At 39.6% G+C, this 20,879-nt stretch overlaps 1 protein-coding gene across 5 annotated transcripts; it reads left to right on the plus strand.

The window, feature by feature from the left end:
* The first annotated feature begins 6,746 nt into the window (after positions 1-6,746).
* LOC115386050 (Fc receptor-like protein 5) lies at positions 6,747-12,986 on the plus strand. 5 transcript variants are annotated; one of them, XM_030088250.1, is made up of 14 exons: positions 6,747-6,776; positions 7,310-7,559; positions 8,209-8,484; positions 9,022-9,315; positions 9,438-9,710; positions 9,959-10,255; positions 10,348-10,608; positions 10,960-11,202; positions 11,564-11,674; positions 11,788-11,803; positions 11,877-11,968; positions 12,064-12,114; positions 12,256-12,318; positions 12,416-12,986. In XM_030088250.1, exons 3-13 carry the CDS (start codon positions 8,415-8,417, stop codon positions 12,315-12,317), a joined length of 1,770 nt encoding a protein of 589 aa, XP_029944110.1. In that variant the 5' UTR covers positions 6,747-6,776; positions 7,310-7,559; positions 8,209-8,414; the 3' UTR covers position 12,318; positions 12,416-12,986. The 5 variants fall into 5 exon arrangements, 3 of the variants coding, with proteins under 3 accessions (XP_029944110.1, XP_029944109.1, XP_029944108.1); XM_030088249.1 differs by lacking the exon at positions 6,747-6,776 and adding an exon at positions 6,951-6,992; XM_030088248.1 differs by lacking the exon at positions 6,747-6,776 and having other exon boundaries at positions 7,260-7,559.
* The last annotated feature ends 7,893 nt before the right edge of the window (positions 12,987-20,879 follow it).

Consider the following 20,879-nt stretch of genomic DNA (forward strand, 5'->3'; position numbering starts at 1 on the left):
AATTCACTCTGAGCAGCAAAATCTTATCCACAGGACAACCTCCGCTGCAGAGCCTTTAACAGAGGCATCTTTTGAGATTGCGTGGATTTTGGCGCGAACCAAAAAACCTTTCTCAGACTCAGAAAAAGTAAAAGACTGCTTTTTGGCTTCAGCAGAAATACTCTTCACAGACTTTGACAACAAGGATGCGATCCTTAAACAAATAAAAGGATTACAATTGTCTGATTCAGCAATCATGAGAAGGATGGAAGACATCGGAAAGGACATACGTGACCAGCTGTTGGCCGACTTGCTGCAGTGGATGAAAGCACAGATGTCACTGATGCTGCTCAGCTGTGCGTTTGGGTGAAGTTCCCAAAAGAAAACTCTTTTCAAGAGGAAATGTTGTGCTTACTACCACTCCATGGCCAAACAAGAGGTGGGGATATTCTGAATGCGCTTTTGGTATTTTTTGAGGAAAATCACCTCTGCTGGTCCAAACTTGCAAGTGTGTGTACTGATGGTGCCCCAAGCATGCGAGGCAAAGAGAAGGGTCTTGTTGGCCTCATGAAGAAAAGAGATGACATACCCAGTTTCATCAGTTTCCACTGCATCATCCATTAAGAGGCGCTGGTGTCAAAGCTCAGGAACAATGATTTCCAAAATGTGATGCAAAAAGTTGTGCATGTGTTGTACATTGTGTTTCAAGAGAACTTAACCACAGACAGTTCAGGCTGTTAATTCAAGACTATGACGCAGAGTACAGTGACTTATTGATGCACAGTGAAGTAAGATGTGTCCCGCGGAAAGGTGCTGGAGCGGTTCCTGAGCCTCCTTCCTGGAATCAACACATTCTTGGACAGCAAGGGGAAACACCAGCCAGAGCTGAGAGACCCACACTGGATCATTCAGCTGGCCGTCCTCACTGACATCACCTGTCCCCTGAACACACTCAACATGCAGCTCCAAGGAAGAGACAAGCTTCCAGGTGACATGCTGAAGGCAATCAGAGCATTCCAAACCAAAATAACTGCTCTGTGGATACCTGACAGAGAACTCATCCACTTCCCAAAACTCAGAGCAACAACCACAAGTGACCCATCTTTGCAGCAGCACTTCAGCTACAGAGGATTTGTTGAAGTTTTGGAGGAGCTGAAGGGCGAGTTTGAATCCAGATTCAAAGATGTGGCTGAACATGAGATTTTTAATTTTATTGAAAATCCCTTCCATGTGGGTGTATCCTCTCTCACTCCAACCATCACACAGTTCTGCCCTGATAATCGTGCTGCTCTGGAGAGTGAAATAATCTTTTAGCTGCAAACAAATGACATTCTCCAAGTTGAACTCAGATCATGTGTCGGCCACTTCTGGAGCTTGGTTTCTCAAGCAGACTTTCCCACTTTGAAACCACTTGTACAGAAAGTGATGTCTTTCTTCGTGAGCACATACACCTGTGAGTCAACATTTTCAACCATGAATACTATCAAGAGGAAACAGAGAAACAGACTGACCCGTGCTCATCTTGAATGCCTCACTGTGATTGCAACAACAAACTACAAATACAACATCAAGAAAGTCAAGGACATGCATGCCAGCTTCCGCTCATCCCAGTATTCAGGTAAGTGTCTGAATTGCAAATGTTTTGGTTGTGCTGTTTATTTTTTGTTGGATGACCAGTTTATATGTGGAAATGCTCAGCTGTGACTTGATATGTTGTCGGCTGTCGCAAGAGTGGCTCTCCTCTTGACTTTGCTCTGCCAATGTGGCTCTTGTGAAAAAAATAGTGAGTATCACTGCATTAGAGCTTCAGAGACTTTGACTGGTTGGTGTGTAACATTAACTTGAATCCCAATAATGAGAAAATCCAACAAGTGAAAGAAACTCAGCTCTTCTCACTAAAACTCGACTGCTGGTCTGTGTGAAGTGAAGAGAAGAAGTGTGTGAAATACTCACAGAAAAACCACAGATGAGAGAATAACCTGCCTCCCATTCTGACATGCAGCCTTTATCACAGGAAGTCTTTGTGTGAAGAAGAAAAGATCAGCATTAGAGACAAAAGAGGAACTGTCAGGAAACAGAAGAGACACTTCATAGAAATGCTGCATTTTAACCTCCTTAAGTTCTTCTTTCTGCTCTTCTTGTTTTGTTATCTGGAACCAGCAGCCTGACAGGTTGAACACAGTGTTGAAATGTGAAAAAAGATTTGAATCTGATTCTCATGAAAAGAATCATGACTGGTCTGTTTAACTTTCAACACAAATACAGAATAACATCGATCATCTGTCTATTTAACATTATATCTGAAAGCCTTTTCATCAAACTCAGATGCTTTTAACAATATAAATGTATTGTGTCATTAAAAAATTCATTGATGATACAGTAGTGTGGTGTATACACACTCTTTCATGCACATATTTCCATCAGATTGTGATTTCAGATCATTCTTTTACACGGTAAATACACTGAGTCCATCTGACTGAGGCGTCCTCAGTCCTAAAACTCGATCAATTATTGGATGTTGTTTACACCTAAATTTTATTTTGGTGACATAATTTCAATGGATTCAAATGTGGATTAACTTCAGGAAAATGTTCGATCAAGAAATCTACAAACATGAGATTACTGGAAGTGATCCAAAGTCTTTTGAAGAAAAAAGTCAAATCAACTTTCAAAATAACCATGAAAAAAAACATTTACCATAGATGGCTTCCTGTTTTAACTTCAGAAGGAGAACATCAAGTATTTGTATTTCAGGAGATATTTTTCAGGTATCTGTTCTGATGTTTTTACTTTTCTAATGACTTTCTTTCTTTTTCGTCCTACATTTGAACATCAGTCTTTCTTCTCCTGACGTTCTTGAAACCGTCTGGTTCTTGTTCAGATGATGGAGGGCCACATGCTGCCTCGTCAAATAAAGACATGAAATCAGATCACTTCACCACCATCGACAATCAAGTCAACTAAAATTAGTTCTTCAGTATTTTAACACTGAATACTTTGTGGTGAAGAGATCACCAAAACAGTTTGATTCAAGAAGGTTATTTGTAAGCCGTTGAGTTAGATGTTTGCATCATTTAGTATCAAAAATATTGTTGCAAACCATAAAGTCTGAAAAAAAAAGGTGAATTTCATTTCTTAGAATGAAGCTGGAGTTTTCACGCAAACAGCCGTTCTGGAATAGAAATAGAAACCACGATGAGGCGAGTGTGATTTCCTCTTTCTTCACCACAAGCACAAAACAAGTGTGAAACAGGCATTTTGAAAGAGTGAAGTTTTTTTGTTTTACTTTCACAGCTTCTATCAGAAGCTTTATTGTTTTATTTTAATTGAAGTTAAACAGTAGAATCAGTGGTTTTACCACAGTCTCTTTTAAACATGTATACGGACTTGTAGTTTGATTCATTACTTTCTGTCTCAGAACTGATCCTCCTGCTGAAAACGGACCACGTTTCATTCAAAACACTGTTGTAAAATAAAATTAATTCTTATATTCTGGGTAAGGATGGAGCTTTTTAAACATCTGACATTAAAATGTTCGGTCATAGTTTGACCTATAAAGTCATTGACATTTCCTGAAATAGCTCTAAAATACTTTTTGTTACAACGTTTCCATTCACAAAACTAGTAAAAATAAGAAGTATGTCAGATCTGACACACAAGGAAAACTAATCAAGAATTAATACATGATCAATACTGATAATCAAAGTTCTCATCATACTCACTGATCTCAGTTCTGCTCAGCAGATGTTGGAAATCCACTCAACTCTTTCACCAATCTGTGGAAAATATCTACTTCTTAAAGACTTAATGTGAAAACTGAGAGTCTCTATCATGGAGAGTCCCATTAATGTGACTCAGAGGCGTCTGACTCGTCTTCTGAACGTTGAGCTGAGCTTCTGGTTTCATCAATTCTCTCACAGGAAGCCAAAAGAGACACGTTGAAAATGACAGATGAAGTTCCGCCTCCTCTGCCTGCAGCTTTCAGTGACAGGAACAGAAGGAAGTGGACAGTTTGCAGCAGTAATCAGATTACTTTTCCTCACATGTTCACTTTGCCTGCAGTCTTTCAGCTGCTGGAAATGTGGCAGGTTGTAATACTGAGATCTCAGTGAATAAAAAAAACACTTTTTAAAACATTGTCTGGATGAGAATCAGTCAATTTACTCTAAACGGATCAAGCTGAACATTAGTCATCGGATTTAATCAATTATCCTTTTGAACAGGAGATTAAATGTCAAATAAATGTATTTTAAAAGTCAAGCAGAGCCGTTACCTCTCAAGCACTGAGATTGAAGTTCACACATGAACTTAGAACTAACTCTGTAGAGTTTAGTTGAATGATGGATATATTATGATGTGATTTACAAATTTACAAATGGTAAATGAGAAGCTTTCAATTACATTTAAAGTGGTTCAGAGAATTATTTAGTTTCTGCAACTGATGCAGCTCAAACAAGGTCATACATTTTATTATATCTGCATTAAACTTTTGTGTTTTTTTTTTGGTTTTTTTTGCAAAACCAGAAGATGTTTTTAAACTCTGTGTTTGAATGAAATTGTCTCCTTACTTTGAGCATTAATACACGATATGTAATCCAAGGCTTGTCTCTGTCAGTGAGACACAGCAGCTCTCAGAGGTTGAGGCTTTACTGTGGGCTGCAGAGGACAGGAAAAGTGAAGTGACAGCGCCACCAACAGGGCAGAACAGGATGTAAGGAGCTCAGATCAAACAAGACAAGTTCATCATGAAGGCTGGAAAGCAGTTGATGAAAGCTGGACACACTCTGAATACTGACTGAGAGATGGAGAACACATGAGCTGATCAGCAGATGGAGTTCTTCCCTGTCTGGAGAGCAGATCAGTGAGTGGATCAGCATGAACAACCAAGACCTGCAGAAAGTTCCTGCAATCTACTTGACAACATGGACATTTATCACTTTAATTCAAGAAAAAAATAACGCACAGCCAAGATTAAAGTCAGGGATTTCTCATTGTGTAGACTTCAGAAACATACATTTGTGTCAACACACATACTTTTTTTTTAACATTTATTGAACAAGGACAAATGTAAAAAATAATATTCCAGAGAGATATAAAAATCAGATGTCATGTGCAGGTTTGTAGCAATAAGGCTGATTTTCAAAAGAATTGTTACAAAGAGAATAAAATGATCACAAATGTTCAGATTGTGAGCAAACTGACTGAATATCGTCATTGAAAGCTGCAGGCAGAGGAGGCTGAACTTCATCTGTCATTTTCAACGTGTCTCTTTTGGCTTCCTGTGAGAGAATTGATGAAACCAGAAGCTCAGCTCAACGTTCAGAAGACGAGTCAGACGCCTCTGAGTCACATTAATGGGACTCTCCATGATAGAGACTCTCAGTTTTCACATGAAATCTTTAAGAAGTAGATATTTTCCACAGATTGGTGAAAGAGTTCAGTGGATTTCCAACATCTGCTGAGCAGAACTGAGATCAGTGAGTATGATGAGAACTTTGATGATCAGTATTGATCATGTATTAATTCTTGGTGGATTAATCAGCCTTGTGGATCTCTGGCCTCTTGCTTTTACTGGTCGTGTGAATATTGGACTTTTTTAAAAGAAATATTTTGGAGCGATTTTCAGAAATGTCACTGGCCCTCATTTATCAAACGATCATACAGCATATGGCCGTACAACCGTTTGATAAATGAGAGCCACTGTGTTTTCTCTGTTTGTTCACTTATTTGGATGCACATTCTTTTTTTCTTCTTTGTCTGATTGTTTGGTTTTGTGTCTTCAAAGTAAAGTTTCTTGAAAAGAATAAAAAAATTAATCAGGAGGATCACCATCAGACAGTCAGTAATAAAACTAGAAATTCAGATCCATGTGTAAAAAAGACTGATTTAACTTTTTAACTTCAATGACAGTTAAACAATACAGCTTCTGATAGAAGGTACAGAAGTGAAAAAGACCTGACTGCACCACAATGACTGTTTTTTTTTTTTTTTTCTTTTGCTGGTGGTGAAGAAAGAGGAAATCTCACATACGTCAACATGATGTCTGTTTGTACTCCAGAAAGGTGTTTGTTTGCAAACTCCAGCTTAATTCTGAGAAATGGCATTCAACTTTTTCCAACTTACTTTGAGACAGAAACCAAATGTTTTTTTTCATTAAAATGTTTGAGAGAATTTGGGAAATCAGAGTTTTAAATTTACTGTAACTTTAATAAACTTTGCCATCAGCTGTGTTCATCCTTCAACTGGAACTCTGAATCGTTTTCATTGATCAGAATGATTGATAGGGATGCAAATGTTTATTAAAGTGAAGTTATTAAAAATGGTAATGAATTACTTTCCAACATTTGCACAACTAATTTATACAAACATGTAACTAAATGTCTTTAAATTAGCTGATTGAATCAAACTGCATTTGGTTTTCTCCACCTTCAAATTCATTCAGTTGTCGAATATTTAAGGAGTAACTGCAGTTTAAATGGACTCAAATGTGGAAAACTGAGCTGATTTCCTTTGCTTATTTGGCAGGTCAGCATGTTTTTTTTTCACTGAACTCACAAGCCAGATTAAAAACTTTTCACACGTTTTCAACCTTTTCAACGCTGCTGTTAGGATGAAGAGCAGAAAGAAGAACTTAAGGAGGTTAAAATGCAGCATTTCTATGAAGTGTCTCTTCTGTTTCCTGACAGTTCTTCTTTTGTCTCTAATTCTGATCGTTTCTTCTTCACACAAAGACTTCCTGTGATAAAGGCTGCATGTCAGAATGGGAGGCAGGTTATTCTCTCATCTGTGGTTTTTCTGTGAGTATTTCACACACTTCTTCTCTTCACTTCACACAGACCAGCAGTCGGGTTTCAGTGAGAAGAGCTGAGTTTCTTTCACTAGTTGGATTTTCTCATTATTGGGATTCAAGTTAATGTTACACACCAACCAGTCAAAATGTCTGAAGCTCTAATGCAGTGATACTCACTATTTTTTTGTGTTTTGTGTCCTGCTCTGCAGAGGCTGTGCTGCAGGTGATTCATTTACACTCTCCTCCTTTTTTTTAAGGTCACCTTTTATTTAAGTTATTGATATTTATTTCATTGTTGATCTTACATGAACAACTAAAAAAAGAAACATCTTTAAAAATGTAATTGTTGTATCAGCTACTTCGACAGGAGTCAGTGAGTTTTGACTGGATGCATGTTGGCTGGTGCTCCACCTCAGAGTGAAAACTGTCCAGTCCAGGGAGCCTTTCCATGTGGAGTTTGCATGTTGTCCCTGTGCATGTGTGGGTTTTGTATGAGGACTCCAGCGCTGCCTGTGAGCTTTGTTTTCTATTTGTTTCCAGGTGCTGTGCTGAAGATTGACCCTGGCTGGTCGACTCTTTTCATTGGAGAGGTTGTTACTCTGACATGTGACGTTGAAGGAGCAGAGGCAGGCTGGGAATACAGTTTCAACAGAGATCAACAACAATATCTTCATTACCAAACAGCCAATTACTACAAATTCAACATAAATTAAATTATTCTCCAATTATGGTCGTCACAAGGTTTCATGTCAAACAGAGAAAAGTCAAACTGTCTCTTTTACTGCAGCAGGTGAGTCCTGAACATTTTATCAACATGACCAACAGCAGTAAAACTGAACTTCTTCATTTTATCATCATTCTGGCACACAATATAAGCTGTATTGACGCTGTGGTCTAAGTACTGTCAAACTTGATTCTTGACTCATTTTCACTGAAAGACTGTGTGACTGTTTTCAATATAAACATCAGAAAAATGTATTACGTCCAACAGCATTTCTCAAAAACAATCCCCCCAATTTTTTTGTTTGGCTTTCCATCAAATTTGTGTGTGTGTGTGTGTGTGTGTGTGTGTGTGTGTGTGTGTGTGTGTGTGTGTGTGTGTGTGTGTGTGTGTGTGTGTGTGTGTGTGCGCGTGCGTGTGGGGGGTGTGTGCATCCATTCATCAGTCTGACAGTCTGGGGAAAGAAGCTGTTCAGCCTTCTGATGGTTTCTCAGCTGTGTCTCCTTACTGATGGCGGCAGAGAGAGGATGTAGTGTGTGTGTGTGTGTGTGTAGGGGGGGGGGGGTGGAGTAGTGGGAGCATGATGATGGAGGCTCTGCTGCTGCAGTGCTGCTGGTGTCATCAATACATTTGTTTGATTGATCATTGATCATCACTGAAATCCTGATGAAACTAATGTGTGTGTTTGTCTTTGTTTCCTCATATCTGTTGGAAACAGTCACCAACAAGCCTGTCATAACACGACAACCCAGCTGGTCTCAGATATTCCAGGGTGAGAAGATCACTCTGACATGTGAGGTTGAGGGAGGAGAGAAGACTGACTGGAGGTATTACTGGTGGAGAAATTCAGGATCACACCCAGAGCAGAATGAAAATTTGTTACAATTCACTGCTTCTGAGTCCCTCAATGGAGAGTATGGATGTATGGCCAGACGCAGAGATGACTCTTATCCTTCAACTACATGGAGTGAAGCCTTCACAGTGTCAGTGTTACGTAAGTGATGTTTGTTGGTTTTTTGTGTTTGTTAGCTTGATATTCGGACAATGAGATAACAAAATCCAACATAATGTAACTAATATTATGACACATGACTGCCAATTCAGCCCTTAAACTGTGCATGAGTAGTATGTTTTTTGTTTTTGTGTTTTTGGGCAAAACTAACTGAAGACCAATTGTCTTTAAAGGGATAATAGTTCTTTTGAAATTGTCCTGTTTTTTACATATATTTACACCGACATGTGAGGTTTGACATGTTTGGTGTGAAATTAATCTAAATAACATTGAATTTTACATAATAACATTGAACTTGAATTTTTGAATTGAGTTTTTGAAACTTGTCAAAATTAGATCCAAGCAGATTGACAGAATGTTTATTTTTTTGTTTACAACAGACTGCAATTCATCTTTTAGTTCAGGACATGTTTACTGACACTATTATCAGCACTACAGTCTGTCTGAAACACTGGCTCAGTCACATCTCCACCAGACTTTATACTGTTGACATGTTTATTCTGTGACTGTTCTCAACAGCTCAACCAAAAGCTCAACTGGGAACCAATAAATTCAACATGTCTGAAGGCAGCAGAGTGACGCTGACCTGCTCAGTGAATCAACCAGCTGGATGGAAATACTTCTGGTACAGAGACTCCAAAACCTCCCTCCTGAACACACATGATACTGATGAGTTTCAGAGTCAGTCTGAAGTCTCACAGGAAGGACGTTACTGGTGCAGAGGAGGAAGAGGAGGAAGAGGAGGAAGAGGAGGAAGAGGAGATCCACTTTACGACACAGAGTACAGTGATCCCATCAGTGTCACTAAAATAAGTGAGGAGGATTTTCTGAAGTGCAGATTTAAATACAACAAGTGATTATAAAGTTCTTTTCGCTGTTGTCTGATCCACCTGTCCTGAGTTTTCATCCTGTTTTGTGCTTTCTAACATGGACAGTCCCAAACAAGGCAACCCTGACTCTGCAACACGACAGACCACAGCTCTACCAAGGAGAGACCATCGCTCTCAGATGTGCCATCGATGGAGGAAACACAGGATGGGAGTATGAGTGGGAAAGCAGCAGTTTACTCAAACCACCAAATGTCAGCCAATACAGGATGGAGGCTCTTTCTTCACAGCACCAGGGAGAATACAGATGTAAAGGAAACAAGCTGAGAGGAGCACAGTCAACAGATTGGAGCAACACCGTCACACTGACTGTATTAAGCAGTATGTCTCATCAGATTGTATCTGTCCGTGTGTGTGTGTGTGTGTGTGTGTGTGTGTGTGTGTGTGTGTGTGTGTGTGTGTGTGTGTGTGTGTGTGTGTGTGAGAGACGATAAGCAGATGAGAAAACAATTAGACACCTGAGGTTGTTTGTTTTGTTTTTGTTAACTCAGTCAAGGTATAGATGACTCATGTTATCCAGGCCAACACGTATTACATTTGGATTTCATGAAATAACCTCTCTCCCACAGGACTGAAGCTTGTCCTCTCTGTGTCTCCATCATGGTTGATTCCTGGAGCTTCAGTCACTCTGATCTGTCACACTGAGCCTCCGTCAGCAGGGTGGAGCTTCTACTGGTTCAAAGCTGTTCCAAACTCTCAGGATTCCTACACCTATGAGCCTCTACCTGGTACCAGCAGTGGGACAGCAAACAATTCCTTCACAGTTCATGGACAGACACACACAGCAGGATATGCATGTTCAGCTGGACGAGGGGATCCGCTGATTTACACACAACACAGTCGTCCCACATTTGTCTGGTCTTCAGGTCAGTTTGTCTTTCTGGAACACTTGAACTGTTGTCTTCCAGCAGCCACAATAGAAATGCCATCCTTCACTGAGCCTTGATGTTTTGTCCAGGTGTTCATCCATCAGCGTCTCTCACAGTGAATCCTGACAGAGTCCAACACTTCACCTCTGAATCTCTCTCACTGACATGTGAAGGAAGCTCTTCCCAGTGGAGGCTGATCCGCTTTCTGACTGACGACTCGCTGTTGAGCTTTCTTCCTCCAGCTACAATCAATGGATCAACATATATTAAGAATGAGGCTCCAAGAAAAGCTGTGTACTGGTGTGAGTCTGGAACAGAGTTCAGCAATGCAGTCAATATCTCCACACACTGTGAGTTGTCTTTTTCTCTGCTCGTTGGGAGATTTGAGGCTGTTGTCAATTTTATTTATTTTAAAATGTAGAAAGTAATTGTAAAACACAAAAAAAGGCAAATGAAAACCACAGCTGGTGTGATGTGAATGTGTTTGATTTTCTGTCCTGTGATGAAGTGTTGAACTGTCCAGCGTGTCCTCTGCCCTCACCCAGAGTCTGCTGAGATTTAACTCCAGCAGCCTGGAACATTCAGTATGATGGAGCGCTACAGAAGATGGACAGATGGATGAAAAACACCAACTTATTAGTGTGTATTTTCCATCCTCATCATCTCACCTTCTAATGAATGAACTGAACTCTGTTTTCCAGCTGATGGCGTTATCCTGGTGAGCCCTGTGTATCCTGTACCTGTGGGAGAGTCTGTAACTCTCCTCTGTGTCATGAAGACTGGAAATATTTCCTCTGATGTGTTTTTCTACAAAAATAACAAACTCATTGGAAATGAGAGACGAGGAGAGATGAAGATCTCTGCAGTGTCAGAATCAGATGAAGGTTTCTACAAGTGTCAGTACAATGGAAGAGAATCAGCACAAAGCTGGATGGCTGTGAAAGGTGACTAACTTTTTACATGTTCTTCACAATATTATTGTAAATTCTTTATGTGATGTTAACTCTTGATAGGATACAAATCAAGAGCTTCCAAATGCATGGCAACTGAAAATACTGATCCACATTGAGACTAAACTCTAAGTTTATATGACTTCATAGTGAGTGTGATTAAACATACCTCTGTGCCTTTTACATGTAATAAAATGTGTTGGAGATCATTAAACCGAACATATTTCAGTGTTTTTATGAGCTATTTATTGAGATTGCATTAGTTCAAACAACAGGAAGTTACCAAATATTGTCACTATCCTGATAAACGCTTCCAACCATGAGTTTTAATCTTCCATAATATTCATTGTTGCAGTGTCCAGATCTGAGAGCTCTTCATTCCATGTCTGGTTGATCTTCGGGCTGGTTTGTGGAGTTTTGGTTATTTTCATCCTCTGCCTGCTGTGCTGCTACAAATGCAAAAAGAGTGAGTTGATTTTCACTTTATAACCTCCTGAAAAATGATGATGGACTTAGATTTTATACAATCTTAAAAACTGTTAACAGAGTATGGTTTGATATAATTGATTTGTTTTCCAGGGTCATGCTGCAGCAGGTTGGTATGAAGCTCATCTCTGGTTTTAATTGCAATAAGCTGCATGTTCCTGAATCATTTGCTTCATTTTCAGACGTATTGAGTCTTTGTATGTCAATCAAAGCTCTGCGACAAACCAGCCAGTGACCCAGAGTGAAAGTCAACTTTACTCCTCTCTCCTGCACGGTTCACTTTGAGAATTAATACTCTCCTAATATCATCTGGTCTGACTTTAACTGCTTGCTGAAGTGTCTGATCTGAATTTCTTTGACTTCTTCTAGGTGATGTTTCTCTTTATGAATCCCTCAGACGCCCTGGAAACCCTGCAAACGGTCAGTCTGACACAAACCTTCTATGAAATAAAGTCCAGGTTGAGTCTTGAGCTTGTTGCAGCGACCTCAGTGAAAAGGACGTGCTGAACAGAGAAACATGATCAAACAGTACTGATGGAAATTTTTATGATATCAATACAGGTGAACCTGCTCAGGATTACATCAATGTCACATCCCACCAGCTTGATGATCTTCATGAATGATGTGAGTACGCAGAATAAGAAATAAAGGAAAGTCTCTCCATTCTGTGAAAATATATGTGAAAATCTATTTAAAATTTCAAACTTGAACTGAATTTTAGGACGGAGGAAGGAAAAGCCATAAATCAGTGTCAGTGATGCCAGTGGAGCCTCATCTTCAGGACTGGAAACCACAGCAGAGTCCGAGAATCAACAGGTTCTGATTAAAACATGAAAAGCGACTGAAACCAGATCAAGCCTGGTGGTTGAAACAAGGAGCTGCTCCTCATGACAGAATACACACTGTGTGTAGGACGGTGTGTGGAGGAAGAGGCTTCATTCCACATATTGTCTACAGTGAAAATGTCTGGTTGATTGATGGATTCAGTCGTTTCTTTCACACTGTTTCACATCAATTATCACATCACTTTGTTGTGATTATCAGAGGGTTTTAATTTGAAATCTCCACAGGCCTTCTTTATACGTAGTCTCCAACTGTTGTTCTGCTGATTATTATTGTTTTATCATTTCTGTTTTGTCACTTTTTCATTTTGGAACAATTTCAGTTTTTTAAAACTTTTTTGTTGTCTTTTATACTTGAATAGATACGGCTCATGATCAGCCTGATTCCAGCACAAGCACTGTCTAAAATACAATGACGCTGCAATGTAAATAATGTTCTTTTACTTCAATTTTGGCATAATAAATATTTAGTCCGTGTAAGCTTTACTTTATGACTTCTTGTTTCATATTTATTGAATGTAGAGCTGCTGTGATGACTGGATTTCCCCCAGTGGGATTATTTTAAGGGTTATTTTATCTTCATACGCTGGTTGTGTTTATAGAGACAAAACGTGAGGAATTCCAATGAAAATGTTTGATTTAATAACTTATTTTAATGGAAACAGAGACTCTGGTAACTCCTGATAACTGTGAATCGTCCTCACAGAGACTGAAACAAGGAAAGAGACAGTTTGAAGAATGGAAGCAGCAGAAAGCACAAATCTTTGTCTTCAACTCTAAAAGTGAAGAGTCATCAATAAGTTAAACATTCCACTAAAGTAACTAAAAATTCACCTCTGACAGCACTTAGAGAGCAGGAAGAAAATAGTCGTTGATGAAGTGACCTATGCTCAAGTATTCCCCAATAAATGTAAAGCAAAAGGAAAGAAAGGTACGTGACGTCTACATCCACGTCTGCATCTGTAATGTATATTTTCAACAGGATCGTCTTGGAAACAGGGAAATGGAACGCCTGCATTTTCCATTGATGTTTATTATCACAGTAAACTTCAGGAAACGTCGAGAAACTTTACCTTTAAACTTCATTGAAAGGTAAAGCTGCCATAAGTTTTTGTAACTGATGATACTTTTTCCCCCTGCACGAAGTTTCTTCAGTGATATTATTTATTTATTGACAGAAAAAAAAACAACAACAACAACTGGAGATCACATCCATAAACGGAGTGGAAACCATGAAGATAAAGTGTATATTTGTCTCTAGAGAAGCACTGTGTAAATTACGATATAGAGATTTGCTGAGTCCTGTAACGTTTGTAACTGCTGGACTGTCACCCGATTCAGCACCATGGACAGCTGCCAGAGCAACCGTGACATGTGGCTCAGAGAAAGTTGTTTTTCATGAACCTCCCTGAACATTTATAGTGAAACACAGCATTTGTTTTCATCCAAACTTTACAATCGCGATCAGGATTTGTAGAAGACATTTGTCTGCTGCTCACTATAAAATACTTATTCTGTGAAAACAACCTGTGAGCTGCTCCGCCTCCCATCCCCCGTCAATGAGGAGAAAGAGCAGGTGGAACCAATCACCTGGTTAATGTCCCCGGCCGGCTGGGTGTGGAGGAGACACCTGTGCAGCAGCCTGCTTGCACGTGACGCAGGACCAAGCTCACTCAGTGTAATAAAACAGTAAAATGTTTCCCCTCTGGAGAAACAACAGTGGACGGACAGCTGGTAAGCGCCGCGATGTGTCGCTGTTTGTGTAAACATCTCCGTCAGCTGGAGAAATGTTTGTTGCCTTCAGGAGCGCCTGGGACATTCCGGCTTCAAATAAGTTTAATGTTTTTTTTTTTTTTTTTTTGTCCAAGTCCAGTTAAAAATTTACTGAAAAGGAACTTTGAGAGCACGTGCTGTGTGAAAAGCATTGGATTCATAACTGGATTTGTTAAATATGTGAAATATTTAAAATCTGGCCTTGTTGAGAATAAGTGGTTCTTCATTACCAAATCATAATTAGTTCCCATATTACTTTTACAGCAACCTTTATGAAACGTTTAAAAAAAAAAAAAAAAAAAACCTACTCGTAGGATTAACTGGGCTTTATTTTGTGTTTTCCTTGTAAAGGTTTTTCACGAAAAGAAACCTGGTGCAATCTGGTAAAGGAACCTTTTGCAATGACAATAAATAGCATTCAATTCCATAAAGAAACTTAAGGATCCAAAGAATGACTAATTAAAGTAAAGAAACACAAAGAAATCCAAGAGAAATAAACGAACCTAAAGATCTGGACAATTAGAAAGCTTGAGAATATTATAGAATTCTAAAGGAGCTTGAAAGGCTCAAGAAATCTACAATAACCTGCAACCTAAACCTGACGTGATGACAACAGAAAAAAAAAAAAAAAAACGAAAGAAAACTTCGACTGGTTCTTTGAATAAAATCCTGTGGAACTTCCCATGAGGGAAACATTCTCAAGTCCAGAAAGGCAGAAAAAGTCAGAAGACTTGACAGTGCTGTTCCTCTAAATATATGCGTCTCTGTGCAGAAAGAAAAATATCATGATCCTGAATCAATGCTCTCCCCTACGCTAAGCAGAGCGAGAGAGAAATGCTGCATCCAGATGTTTAGGTCCAAACCAAAAAAAAAAAAAAACAAACTCAAAAAAAAAAAAACCATTATAATGAATTCTTACACTCAAAATACATTTTTACTCAACAGAAACATGGAGATCCGTAAGGCTTTACACCAGAGAATGGTGACAGCGTACAGAAACAGATAACAGCCCAGTAAAACGTGAGGGTGACGGCACACCAGGCAGACACACGTGGAAAAACACACAAAAATACACTTCATCATAATAGATATAATAATACTATTTCTACCTATTTGTAATTAAGTCAGCACCTCCCATTGTGTTGAACTCCTGCAGAAAGGCCTCAGAATCGATAGAATATCATGAATGTTCATCAGCCCAAGTTCACTCAGCCTCTTGTCTGTCATGGTGTTCCCTTGGCAGGGATGGGAGTTGTTAAGAATTTAGTGATTCCGATTCCATTATCAATACAATTCCTTATCGATTCTCTTATCTATTGTCATTGAGCAAGAAATGAAATAATAAAAATGGGTGTTTGCATTAACTCTTTAATATCTCTGCAGCACTGTCACTCACACTGCCTCAGTGCTTCTGCTGTCCGCTGACGGAGGTTGCCAGATCTGCCCCAAATATAATGTTAAAACCATCCAACAATATAATGCAGCCTAAATCTCCATCTCTGTAGAAAAAGCATGTTAAAACCGTAAAAACTGGATTTGCATAATTAAAAAAAGACATGTCACAAACACATAACCATTTCATCAACACACCCGTCGGGTTCAAAAGAACCTTGATTGCGCAGAAAAACACCCAATCTGGCAACACAGAGCTGCTCCGGTCATAGACTTTGGCTGTGTTCGAAACCACGTACTTACCTACTACTCATACTAACTTCTTGAGTATGCAGTGCGTTTACACTGGCAGTATGCAATTTTGAGTTCCCGAGAAGTTCCCGGATGCATACTGCATTTGCCAGAAATGTTGAGTAGACATCGTGAGTTCACTACTGATACTGAAATTACCCAAGATGCAACGCGACGGACATTTGAATAAACTTTATTCAGTTCACAATGACTGTTTCTTCATGATGTACATTTAGCAAGCTGAGTATGGTTCTAGATTTAATCTTCCCTCCATTGTTTGTGCTCACAGGTATGTTATGTTACGAGATTTCTGATTGGATTGACATTGATTAAAAATAGTAAAAAAAAAAACAAAAAAAAAACCAAACAAAAAACACTTACATCTGACAACAAGTCCATGTTGAAAGCGACCATGATGTACCGAAGACAGCGAGCTGATCTTTGTTGAAGAGCGAAAAACTCTCCATCGGTAAAGCATCATAATTGGCATCATTACTGGTCCGTTAACGGGACACCGGTCCAAACGGTGATGTTAAGCGAAATATATTGCTGAAAGGTTAGCTTCTTGTTTTCAAAGTAAAAGCACAGATTTATCACTGAGGTATTTTTGCATGAGAAAGGGAAAGGGGTGGTTTATTTTGGTGAAAATAACCGGAAGTGCGTCGCTCACTGCGGCTGGCTTGAATTTTGCCGAATTTGTCCGAACAAAATCCTAAACGGCTGGTATTCGGACAAATAAACGACACACTCGGGCTCTAAACCACCACTTTGTTGCCTAATTTATAAAAAAATCTCGAAGTTCTACATTTGACGAGTTTACAGTGAAATCAACTTTAACAGGTCGATTTCTGCTCAGGGAGAAGTGCAATGCATTGTGGGTTATTATGTAGTATGCTGTAGTGTAAACGCTTTGCATACTGTCTGATGGACTGAGTATGCAGGATGCAGGATGGATAGTATGAGTATGGAAGGATGTAGTAGGCAGTATGCGGTTTCGAACACAGCCTTTGTTTTGTGCAGTTTTGGTGTCGTTTGACTTTCCTACAATGACTCAGTACATCATCGTTCATTCTACTAATGCATATAATGATTAGATATCGTTGTTTGTTATATATTCTACCAGAAGAATTACAAAAAACAATGTTAAGGCAAAAACACAACACAAATTTGATTTTGAAATCACATATTTAGGAACACGTACCTACTTTCCTTCTGGCACCTGACTTGTTGTGTTTAGATTGACGCGGCAGGAAAAATAGGATCATTGCTTAACGTTTCCGGACCGCGGCTCTCAAGCTGCACTGGAGCAGGTCTGCAGCCACGCTGTGGCTGCTGTGAGCTCAGCGTTACGCTCTGTGCATGGTATGTCGTCACGCACACAGCGGAACCGATGAGCGGAATCGTCAAGGAGACAAACAATTCCTTGGAATCGATTGTTTTGTAGAACCAGTTCTCGATTCACATCCCTATCCCTTGGTATGTTTTCAAGTGACACAAACAGCTGAATGAAGGCTCAGCGCTGGCAGTGGGCATGGGCTGTCTCCACAAGTCTGCAGTTACTCAGAACTTGCAGGATGTCACTGGTGACAGGTGTATCATCAGCCTGTTGTGCTGCCTCCATAAATTCAGCTCCATGTCTGCAGTGTCAACACTGGGCATCAATGCACCGTACTCCTCCTTTATCTCCATCCATAACCTGTGTGTCAAAAGTGGCAATTTGTCAGGGAGAAGGTCCTGAGCTTTGAGACGTGGTAGTGCAAAGCAGACTCTGTCTCTCACTTCTGTGGTCAGGTGATTGATGAACGGCAAGAAAATGGTTCTTTTCCAGTACTGTTGTTGGTTTTCTGCAGGTGTGTTCGACCTTTGAGCTTGTATTTTTTTGGTGACGCGAGGCAATGATGGGACGACATCAAAAAGCGCAGCTGTTTTGGTGCTCCATAAACAGTGATCAGACCAGAAAACAAGACCGAAGACAACCAGGAACAGAAAACCAACTTTCTAGAGGAAAACCTGGTCTGTCCATCATGTGCTTCACATCATTTAAACCATCAACTCAACCACAAGAAGACTGACTGGAGACTCAGCTGATTGGCTGTGTGTGGGTTCACTCCACACCACCTGGGCAGTGATGACAGTAAACATTTCAACACATCCCAGCTCTTCTCATTGATCTTCTCTTCTTTCAGGGTTCATTCCACAACAGGGAGAAAGACCTTGAGCTCCACACCTCCAAGATGCTGCTGTCCAGCTGGCCAGTAAGTTACCCCAGAACACCACACACACACCCACGCCCGCCCACCCGTGTCAGCCTCTACAGCCACATCCTCCCTGACTGAAGACCCACGGCACAACCCCCCCACCCCCCGATCTTTCGAGGTTAATGGAGCCAACACATTTAAAGTGCAACACCGAAGTAATTTATTCCACGTCCAAATTATCAATGGGGATAAATTGTCATTTTTCAGTTGATAATTGCAGGCAGTAGATTACTTGAGGATTGGTAACTTCATATAAATAATTCAAATCATCAGAATGATTAAAAGAGGCGTTCACTCCACAATGTTGGTGTAACCCAGGTTACCAGGCCTTATTAACAGTCCAACTCACCATTTGATTTATTAGACCAATAAATTATCATGTGAAAGACAAGTTACAGTCCTGCATAAAATGAATAAATAGGATTTGTGGTTAAAAATCATAAATATGTTAAAGATTAAAAAGATTCACACACAGAAGTTCATTTGTTTGAAAAGAGAGTTCAATTTCATTTTAAGTGTGGCAAAAGTGCTTTTCTGAAATTTGTAAAAGATTCGGGTGACATGAGGAGTTGATGATCAGACGACACCTGGGCATACGTGCCTGAGTGCTTCCGGTTTTTTTTCTCTCTCTCTCTCTCTCTGCCGCGCAGTGTTGCCAGGTGTACGATAATTATCGTATTTGTACGATAATTTTGCCCACTGTACGATGTACGATCAATAATCCCATAAAAGGCCAAATATATGATAATATGACCATTCCGTGAAAGTGTGGTTGTAATTGGTTGTAATCAGCCTGTCTCCACTGTCTGTCGGACTTTTTTTTGTGAACCTTGAAGGCATCTCTTTCCATGTGACAAGTTTCAAGCCAGTCCTGCTTTTCTAAATGTGAGCTTGCCTCAGAACAACAGAAATGATTGTCTGAATAGTCCGCTGCCCCGCCCCATGAGTGAGGAAATGAAAAAAAAAAAATACAAGAAGAAACGGAGCCGGTGTTCTGCCAGATTTTGCTGCCTTATCAGATTTTGCTACCGTAGCATTTTCCGATAGAAGCGTCTATAAATTTTTGCTTCCGAGTCAAACTTTGCTGCTGCTGTTTTTTACATATAGCTTTGTCCATTACAGTTGTTTATCCAATTACAATAAAGTTACCATGAAAAAAAAGAGTCTTCTTGCGTCTTACTCTATTTTTTTTTTTTGCCAAAATTGTAGGGGAGCATTTTTTGGTAATACAATAATCCCCCCCACCATCAAATAATGCTCCCAGTGCTGAGTTCACGAATAAATCATTAGTATTCACCCCCGATACCCCCGTATCATTAATTCATCAACCATTATTAATTTTGATGTGTTTTATATGTACTTTAGGGTGGTAGCATATGCTACTCAGTGCACACTACCAGTTTAAAAAAATGAATCTTGCGTCTTCCTCTATTTTTTTTTTTTTTTTTTGTCGAAATTGTAGGGGACCATATTTTGATAATACTTGATAATACAATTCATATAAAACACATCAAAACGAGCTGGAATTAATGATACGGGGGTATTTGGGGTGAAAATGATTCATTCGTACACTGAGTACTGGGAGCATTATCTGATCGCGTGCAAGTGAACTATCAAAATCTGCTCCTGCATAAAAGTACTGAGAAAACATCAAAACCAGCTGGGATAATTACACAGGGCTCTGATATCGGATGCTGGGACATATAAATTCCAGTTTTACAACACAAAGTACTTAACAGTTCTCCGAGAGCTCTCCTGTCCTGCTCACGATGCTCACTCAGCGAGAACTCCGACAGGGAGCAAATAATTATGGGCGTGATCTTAATGACGTGGAACTCATGCGCATAGCCGCAAAGTAGCAATTTTTGATGGGTAGCAAAATCTGCCAGAACACCTGTTGGCGGACGGCTGAAAAGCGCAGCTTCTCTGGCTCTGCAGCAGTCTTCATTGGGCTCAAACAAGTTTGTTTATGAACATCAAACGATGTTTATATGTGTTTGCATCTGATAGCCTCCTGTACGTCCAGTTGCCTTTTTCTGTGTGTTTTTTTTTTTTCTGCACCAAAATTTCTAGATCGCTCAACAGAGTGATTTGATCCCAAGCAGTGCTTCACAGTTTGAATATTGAGTAAAGGGACATTATGTGAAAATCAGCTTATTTTGCTTGCCAAAAACAGATTCATGCCTCTGGTATTGTATATAGAGGGATATTTTGCCCCAAAATGATTTAATAAAACACAGCAGAGTCAGATTTACAACATTTGAACACAACCAATACTTTATACCACTTCAGAAATGAGTAAAGACATTACAATGTCAAAATCAGCTTATTTTGCTTGACAAAAACTGATTCCGCCTACCGGAAATCACTTTCTGGCAAAAATCAAGTTTTGGCATGGCACAGGCACTTTTAAGTTTGCATAAGTGTAGTTTTTGTTTATTTTATGAACTGTTTTCATTGTGAGGACAGAGACAATGTTACTTCACTGAAAATAAAATTTCAATACTTGAAGCCAGATCTTTATTTCCTTGTCAGTTCTCATGAAAACTATTTACCTTTTAAACCTGGTGCTATGTCTGTTTCCTGACATTAGGTGGCCTCCAGGCCTCATGATTTGGCTCATTAGTTC

The sequence above is a fragment of the Salarias fasciatus genome, chromosome 3 (genome assembly GCF_902148845.1).
Source record: "Salarias fasciatus chromosome 3, fSalaFa1.1, whole genome shotgun sequence".
Taxonomy (NCBI): domain Eukaryota; kingdom Metazoa; phylum Chordata; class Actinopteri; order Blenniiformes; family Blenniidae; genus Salarias; species Salarias fasciatus.

Excerpts from the sequence above, each read along its gene's own strand:
- LOC115386050 (XM_030088250.1), top strand. The coding sequence starts at position 8,415 with ATGGCCAGACGCAGAGATGACTCTTATCCTTCAACTACATGGAGTGAA. Across the intron at positions 10,256-10,347 it reads CACATTTGTCTGGTCTTCAG|GTGTTCATCCATCAGCGTCT; the intron begins GTCAGTTTGTCT and ends TGTTTTGTCCAG. Across the intron at positions 10,609-10,959 it reads AGTCAATATCTCCACACACT|CTGATGGCGTTATCCTGGTG; the intron begins GTGAGTTGTCTT and ends TCTGTTTTCCAG.